The 9,222-nt window shown below is 41.3% G+C and overlaps 1 protein-coding gene across 1 annotated transcript in view; it reads left to right on the plus strand.

The window, feature by feature from the left end:
• Nucleotides 1-8,957, plus strand: part of LOC115321884 (parathyroid hormone/parathyroid hormone-related peptide receptor-like) — an 88,822-nt gene extending 79,865 nt beyond the window's left edge. The window contains exons 10-11 of the mRNA XM_040209880.1: nt 3,527-3,668; nt 8,886-8,957. Coding sequence (XP_040065814.1) covers nt 3,527-3,668; nt 8,886-8,957 — 214 coding nt within the window. The remainder of the gene's footprint in view (nt 1-3,526; nt 3,669-8,885) is intronic.
• Nucleotides 8,958-9,222: the final 265 nt, after the last annotated feature.

The following is a 9,222-nucleotide window of genomic DNA, read 5'->3' on the forward strand; positions in this document are numbered from 1 at the left end:
CGTTTAAATTGTTGTATGTCGTAATATAAAACCGCTGGTTTTGTTTGCTAGTTTAGCGATGTCAGTAGCAGAATGCTGGAAATGATCTTAAAAGTCTAAACGAAAGCTCATGAGTCTTATTTTACGAATTGGTATCAGGATCACAAGAAAAACAAATTTTTACGAAAAAAGTAAATTGTACACATTATATTATAAATTGTTCTGTTTTGTTGCAGTTAAATGGCAAATATTTTACTTTTTAGTATTTTTAAATTGTGCGGGTTCAACCTTCGCTGTTTCTTCAAAATTTGTGTGAGGTGCTTCGGAAATGTATCTTTCTGGACACACAAAGCACGTCTTAGACACTAAACAAATTTCCGTATTAATGCGGAGGTATACTCTATAATTTATGCAATCATAATGAGCTCTTTTAGGACAAAGAACAAACTTTGCACTTTAATTAACTTCGAGACTATTCGTAGTGGCTATATGTCAAAAAGTTTATTCGATGGAAGAACATGCACTTTATACGTCATCATCTTGAAATGTTGGCACAGGAATAGTGGTACACGATAGAATGAAGTAGTATCATGGCAAATTGTTCAAAGTGTAACGTTTTGACGTAATGGCCATATTTTATCTTAAGTAAATGGTCTCCCATGAGAGCGGTGCGGGAACCCACTAAGAGATGTCGCTAGCACAAGATCGCACATATTTTTGGGGATGTAAGTTCTACAGAAGAAAGAAATGTTGCGGAATGTCACCTTAATAACTATATTTAAGACCTTTTCCGCTTGATAATTTCTACTCTAAATCTTAAAAAAATGGTTTTCATGCATTGAATACAAGGGCGCAAACAGGCGGGTGAATATTTGGCATGACAAAGAAAACCTGAGACCGCGGGAGACCCCGAAACTATCCAGTGTATGAACCATTTTTAGCCGGAGTCCCGGTTTTTTTTATGCTTAATATTCAAAAGTTTGCTTGCGCCCTTACATGAAGTTTATTAATCCTACAAAATGTAAACCTCGCCCTCGTTCACCATTCGTCATTCACCTATATTAGTGTGTGCGCATCGTTCCTACCCACAGACTCGGGATTTTGTCAGTGTCTTAATGTAGATTTTTCTGCACCATCATTTATGTAATAAATATTGAAAAAATCGTTGGAAGATTTTTGATCAAATCAAATCAATATTGCTATTTCTCTAAATGTTTACACTCCTTTATTTTTGACTAACAATCTTTGGTGACCAAAGCAAACATAACAGTCAAATATCGAACGCTTTGGGTGTCCCGACGAAAAATGCAACCTGCAGATTCGAGGTAAAACAAGTTGTTTTAAAAAGAGTACAAACATCGAAAGAAAAAAAAAAGTTTTTTTAGGTATGTGTGGTGCAAATCCTAAAATTACCACTCAAAGACACATATTCGTGCGAATTTAGAAAACTAGCCATCATCGTAGATTACATGATCTTTTATTGTGGCAAAAGGCCCCCAAAATATTGGAAGGAAATGACTCGGTTTCAAAGATTGATAGAATTAAAGAGAACCGGGAAGAACAATAGTATCTAGCCTAACTACAAAAATGAATCACATACTAAATCATGTTTTTTTTTTCAGACTTTCTGGACTCTATATTCTTTAAACAGAAAGCGCTCAAACACAGATCTTTCAAACATGAGAATTGCCAGAAAACGAGTAGAACGCGTGAACTGAGAAAACAGACTCCAATTTTGTTTAATTTCGTTTCAAGCGCACTGCCCCTGTCCTTTTAGAATATGGTACACCTGGAAGCAGTATGGCGTGACTCTAGGTATTTGGTGGAGTGATGCGAATTCTCATGCATGCATTTTAGGTGTGTAGCGACTGGGTTTTACAAAATTCAAGCTCACACATCCAAGCTGGACATATTCCAAATTTGTCTTGTAATACCACCCATCTAATTAATCATGTATCTACCCCATCTCGGTAATCTAACCTACATCACTTCAACGTTTTACCTCTGAGATAACATCAATATTTTACACGGCTGGTACACCGGGGGTCTAACCTGAACGTAGCGCATCGATTTGCCTCTTTCTCGGCATAGGCATTTAATCGGAGACTGCTAACCACTCAGTGCATCAAAATTAAAAACAAAACAAATGGATGGGTGAAGGCATTGGGAATGCGCCAGCGAGCTGGGCATTCCGAGACATAAATAAAACTTGGGTCTAAAGAAGGAGATAGAAGGCGCATAGAAATAAGAGGATAAACAAACACCCTCGATGTTTGTGTGCGTAGCTATTTCTTTCTTTTAGGCGTCTTCTTTCTTTTTTCTGTTGAGTGTCAGGTCTTAATTTCTATTTAAAATGAAACAGTTTGTTCAGGAGTTCCGTGACTAAAATGATGTGCACTCTACGTGTGTTATCTAGATGACGCTGGCGGTTGCTCAGACCATACTACTGTGCACATTCCATAGTCGATGCCCCCGAAGAAAAACAAAAAGCCTCCCCTAAGGGAGTGATGACGTGAACAGTTTAAAGTAACTTTATGTTTCTTCTTAAGTATGCATCGGATACTTATTATACACTAGAAGCTAAACAAAAACTAGTGTAAATTGTTTAGTGAAAAAATGTTTTTGCAATTGCCTGTGAGACACAAGTGAGAGAAGATTGTCCCATTAATAAAAATGTTCCATTGACATTTTTTATTTATTTCCATATAATGCCGCTTACTTGTCTACATCCGATGCACGTGTTGGTGCTGCGATATTTTGTAAAGAAAACGAAAGAAGAATATAAATTTGTGTTTACGTCTCAGACGTCCTTGAAAATTGGGTGGCTATGCTGAGACGAAATTTAATCCATTTTTTAGTATATGTATATGCCTGAAACTGCCGCATTGTTAGCAATAAATATATAGGAGATGCATGTTCAAGTAGCACGCCAGAGGCTCTTAACCTGGCACAAGCTTGACAATGAGGCCTACCTTGGCCCTAATACGGTTTTTCTCTAATACGTTATCTTGTGGCACAGAACTTTTCCTTGGCATTTCGAGACATTCTCTATAGCTCACGAATGAATTGCCAGTCAGACCCAAGCCAAACATACCACGCAAGAACCGAAGATGTAGCAGTGAATACTAAACCTGACACATATCCTACAATTTCGACCAAAAATTACCCCACAGAAAGCGAACAGCCAGAAGTGAATCCGATCTCTGGCACTTTTCAGCGATTTAGGCCCGAAGATGCCGGATAACAGCCGATCTAGCGTCAGTGAAACCTAACTTCGTTACTTATTTCACGAATTAGGGTCAAAAACCCAGACTCTGGTAAAAAGATGTCAAGTCTGCTTTTTGTTTGACTTTCTTTGGATCTGTTTAAGCTCCAGATGCCCCGACAAAACAAAATTGCGCCTAAACAACTATGGTACCTGGGTAGTAACATATACCGGCTCTAGCGCCAATGTGACGTTAGATTTTGCACTCTGGGTGCTATGACAACATTGATCTGCCACATACTAATTCTTCTCCAACTAATCTGATTTTCTGCGCCACTACAGGAAGTGGTTCAAGTCGACGCTTGTGCTGGTCCCTTTGTTCGGCGCCCACTACGCCTTCCTTTTGGGAATGTCCTTGGCGGCAGCAGGCGACCTGCTTGAGCTGGTGTGGCTCTACATCGATCAGCTGTTCTCTTCATTCCAGGTGACCTGTTTCTAACGGTGCAGTAGTTTTCCTAACGCATGCAAAGTGTCACCGCCGGTAACATGTTACCTTTAAAAATAACGAAGACAAAATTGCGCGCATATTTTTTTTTTTAAACTAGTGCGTTGTTTTCTAGTTTTTTGAACCAATGGCACAACGCGTTCCATGTTTGTGTTTCACTTCCGTCCCCGTTATTATTACCTCTTCGCTATTTTCTCAAGTGGCTACAGCTTAGGGAGGTCAACTACGGTCAAAAATTGAACCAAAATAAATTACAGATATCGCTTTAGTAGCACAAAATATAATCCCAGCCGCAATATTACGTTAAAGGGAAGCCATGCTCTTCAGTAAAACCAGTATTAAGACGCGACCAGTTGCTTTTTTTGCGGGAGGTGAGCTGTTTAGCTGGTAGTCGATCAACACTGGGATTTACATGCAGTTGGTGCTTTGACTCTTTCTCATATGTTTTTACCTCGTTTTGTAAAGTAGTGATTAAAGCTGTTTCCCGCGTTTTCTTATTTTTTGTAAGCTACGCCCAGTGTTTAAGAAAACACAGGGCTGATCATATTCAACTGTGTGTTTTTTTGTTCTAGTTTGTTCTCTAGCATTCCTATAAATGGGTGCCGCTATCTCCCTTGCGGCTCCGCGAAAATAAGATTCTCCGGACACACTAATCTTTGCGTTTTCTAGCTCTCAGTGTTTATATAAGGTGCCTGGAATGCCGAGGCTCGATCTAAAACGGGCAGCAAAAATTGCCGCCTGTACTTAAAAATCCTAACCTTTTGTCACAGGTGTATTTCGCAGGTGAGATTTAGCTTGCAAAGTTACGAGGTGTAGCTCCCTTTCTGTAAAGAATAGTGTAAAATAACTTGCCAAGGTCAACGGCGGAGGGCGATGCGAAAGACCGAGTCCAGGGGTGGGGTTCGATTGACGCACCTATTGATCGATGGGGTCAGGAGCAGCGTCGGAAGGTAAAATCGACTAGCGAAAGAAAGCAGAACAAGCAGAAGAAATACAGCGGCAGCAAGATCAAAGTCGTTATTTAAAGACGTTTTATTTTATTTTTGCTAATTCAAGTTTTGCTATCATTGTCCGCATTTATATTTAAACCAAAGGTACATTAATAAACGATTATTTTCACTTTAATAGACAACGATCGATGGTCGTGGGCTGTCTCGATATTATTTTTTTCAAAGCAAGTCGGAACTAGGTTTTTCATAGGGATCCGAAGATCCGCATCTGGTTTTCACGGGCCACCACGCCACTATGCGCCGAGATCAATCACGTGAAGAGCAAAGGATCCCGCGCCGTGCAGGAAAGTCGCTCCGCCGACATTGCACACGTCCCGGGGCATGTTCCCCTGCTTTCGCCTCCTGCTCCTTTCTTGTTTTCCGTGCGCGGCGCCGCGCGCACCGCCGCTATTCGCCAAATTCAGACGCGTGACCGGTTGCAATCGACTGAGCACGGCTCCTACGTGCGCGAGGAGTGGCTTTCCCGCATAATTTAAGATTTCTAGGTGGCTGAACGCGGAACTCTGGCTCCTGTAGAGAGCCTATAAAGAAACTCTAGTCGGAACAAGAAAGTACCGCCATCTATCGATACCTGCGTGAAACACGCCCTGCCAGTCGGCCCGGTCGTTTGCTGCTCAGTCTTCCGTTCACCCTGGCAAGTTTTTTGGCCCTATCCTTTACAGAAAGGAAGTTACGCCTTCTAATTTACCCAGTAAAACCCATCTGTTATATACAGTTTTGAGGAGAAGTTTAGAATACTACGTGCAGGCGCCGATTTTTACGGCCAATTCTAGATTGAGCCTCGGCATTTCATACACCCTATATAATCATGAACACTTCAAGGAACGTGGACCACTGACTATTATCTTCAGGTTCCTTGTTCCGTGTTACGTCTTCTGGCGTTCTTACCAGCTAATGCCTGAATTTCCCTCTTGAAAATTAAGCAGTCTAATCTCTACGTTTTATATCGCCTGGCTTTCTCATTATTAACGCATCTGTCTGTGTTTGTGCAAACTCGATTCAACGAGAATATATCTCTGCGGCACTTAGCTTTCAAAAGGTGAAGTCGTGCGACGAAATTCAAACGCTATTTGGGTCATTTTTCATGCTTCTTCTTTAAAAGGAAGCTTAGCCGCTTTTCAATTTGCCTGAGTTTAAAGCTGACTGCAGTTCCTACAGTTTTGTATCGTCAATTTCATTAGGGTACTTAAATGGGACTGAACTAAGCGTAAACTGCTTTTATATATAAAAAAAAAAAACAAGTAGGGATTGTTACAAAGCATGCGGTGAACCTCACTGTTACATATTATCTGTCAATGGTCATCTAAGCACGTCGATGACGGCACTTTCGCTGGTTTCAGCTTCCGATCTGCCGCTGTTCTGCTTTTGACCTGCCGCATGTGCCGAGACTACTGCCAAATATCTATTTGCACTACTACGTCGCTTCTACTAACAAAATAGAAATAAAGCTTTAGACACTTAATTTTTACGGTGACCACATTCAAACTTTTACAATATTTCCAAATTCAAAAACTTTCACACCTTCCCTTTAAAGCAATACTCCACAAAAACGAGGATGAAGCAAACTACCAGAATAAGACGTCGATATTGTTTGCGTCTGGTCTGTCTCACCCTCGTTTTCTGGTGGGCTTGTTTGCTTCTTCCTCGTTTTTTGGCGCAAACTTTACAGAGGAGGAAGTATTCAGCCAAAAAAGCATGGTTAGATTACCAATTATTTTGAAAACTGAACATAGGTAACATAATTAAATTCAAAATAACTTCAGATCATAGGTAATCCTATTTGAATAAAGGTTAATGTATAAAGAAATTAGATTAGCCTTATTTACTTTTGAATATGTCAGGCCGACATTGATCCACCCTCAATTTTTTTTAAGTTGACGTCCAGGACAGTAACCTTCCATGAAAGCACGTTGGCTGTGATGTCTCCTGCTAAACTCAATTACTAAGTATTTGGGTCTTCAAATGACGTAGCCTGTTATAAACGGGATCTCCTTTTCTCAACACAATATTGCAAAACAAAAATTGAGAAACACCCCAAAAGCATTCGGTCAGATCCGACTGAAATCTTGATCTATTTCTCCCAAAAGCACAAGGTAAATCCACACTCCCTTTCGAGAAGGATTCTTCGGAAACACCAATATAGCGTAAGCTATCACCTTTTATTTGTGAGGTGCCCTGATGTTGTTGAGGCAGAAACGCCCCGTCATGAGAAAGGAAATGGTATCTGTCGAAGTGAAAGTAATCCTAGCGTATCAAGACCCAAAGTAAATATAATCCTTAATTTTTTTTTCGGCTTAAAGTTTTTAGAGGAGAGACCTATCTCAAGTGAGAAAAAGCATAGGAAAGAACAATAAAGTGTCCTGTGTGCTCCAGCGCTGCAGTGTAGAGGGAAACGTTCTTAGACTGTTGACGACAACATGAAGACATGGTGTCAGCAACTGAATCGTCGCCATTTTTGTTTTGTTTGTTAACGTGTTTTTTTTTAGATGTCTGCGCACGAAAGCTAACGGGTTATCTTCACATTTTCGTTAGTATTTTACCTCTGTTTGTACACTTTTGTTACAACCATACATCAGGCTTTCCTCCTGTGGGACCTCGTTGGTGAGCTATTTCATTTTAACTCAAACTCTTACTTTAGGCAACATTTTGCAATAAAAATAATTTTCAACTGGTTTTCTTTAAACTTTTAAGAGGAGATACGGCTATATTAAATATTGAGTGAAAGTTACTATAGAAGCTTTCAATAATGTGCTTAGATGGTCCAGTTGGTACATTGCAAAGGGTATAAAGCGCCGAGAAAACACGGACCGAGGCACGAAGAAAGCAACGATACAGGGAGCACTCTTAACTGAAGTTTATTTGTAAAAGTACTTAATATTATTGCTAACGGGAAAGCACAGTCATCAATCAATCCCTGCCCAGCTCACGTTTTAAATACTAACACTCCTCCGTAAACAGGGCCTAGAGGTTTCGCTAATGCACTTGTTTCCCCTAGCCCTAATCTCAAGATCCTCTTGTACCGGGTGATTCAAGGATACGGCAGGCTCTTTACATCGACCGAAAATTCGGTTTCCTAACCTATCGCGCTGGGACTTTGTGCAGCGTTGCCCACAGATGGTGCATTTTTTTTTTTTTTGTAAAATTTGCGAAGAGCGAACTTACCTGAGGAAAAAGTAAAGAAAGAAAAAGGCTTCGCTCCTATGGAAACGCAGCGACGCCACGGGTCTTCAAACAACACGGCGCCGTTTCGCACGGGACTCAAGAGATGGCGCAACGAACGCCGCCAACGAACGAGCATACGGCGCCGAGAGCCATCTTTAGCAGACAATCTTTTCGACACAAAACCGGAGCGCGTTCCGCGGGCGGCGACAGTCGAAGAAAGAAAAACAGGCGCGGTAACAACAAGGAACTGCAGTTCCTCGTCTGCTAAATACGCCGGCTCTCGGCGTCGTCTGCTCATTCGTTGGCGGCAGTTGGCGTCGCGACCGCTTGCGCCATCTCTTGTCTCCCATGCGAAACGGCGCCGTGTTGTTTGAAGACCGGAGGCGTCGCTGCGTTTTCATAGGAGCTAAGCCTTTTTCTTTCTTTACTTTTTCCTCAGGTAAGTTCGCTCTTTGCAAATTTTACGAAAAAAAAATGCACCATCTCTGGGCAACGCTGCACAAAGTCGTAGCGCGATAGGTTAAGAAACCGAATTTTCCGGTAGATTTAAAGAGCCTGCCGTCTCCTTGAATCCCCCGGTAGTTCGCATGACGCCTTGTTTTTGTATTTCGCCAATACTTGCATTTTGTTGAATGAAGGGGCGCAAGAGCATTAACTGCATTGAACGGCGAGATGCCCTGACGGTGTGGTCCTAAAGGGAGCTGCGTGTTCGCGGGCCTGATCAACACATTTGCATTTGCCTGTCTGCCCTTCGTAGCTTAACCCACACGTCATCGGAATCTCATACGCGACGCCAGTCGTGCAATTTATGTACTTCTTCCTACGCGTAGTGTCGCACGGGTCTGTGATCGGCTGGGGATTATTGATTCAGTCCCGACATCCTTCTTTACCTAATTTGAAATAGTTTATTACATTACTTATTTTTTAAAAAAAGGTATGGTCGTCTTAATTGTACTCAAGTAATATTGGGATCTCTGTTTTGAGACCCAAAAGTGACATTTGTTTTGTCTTTCTGCATTCGCAGGGGTTTCTGGTGGCGACGCTCTACTGCTTCCTGAACGCCGAAGTGAGCTACTTCACAACCCTCTGTTTTTAAGCTTTCAAAAGCAGACTATGCAACTATATTAATTTCGTGTGCGGCTTTATCTTCGAGTTATAAAATAAGTTTCGTTAATTGTCTGCTCAAGGTTAACCCGGTATCACTTCATTGTTGTTTGGAAGAACTGTTAGCACGAGAAACGTCTTCTCAATAACTAAGCTATCTTCTGGAATAATGATCAGGATTCGCCACGGTCATGGTCATGTAGATCTACTGATAGGAGCAGCACACTCTGAAACAAAAGCCAGTAGTATTTACTAGG

This window comes from Ixodes scapularis, unplaced genomic scaffold (assembly GCF_016920785.2).
Source record: "Ixodes scapularis isolate PalLabHiFi unplaced genomic scaffold, ASM1692078v2 PGA_scaffold5__190_contigs__length_132052651, whole genome shotgun sequence".
Lineage (NCBI taxonomy): Eukaryota > Metazoa > Arthropoda > Arachnida > Ixodida > Ixodidae > Ixodes > Ixodes scapularis.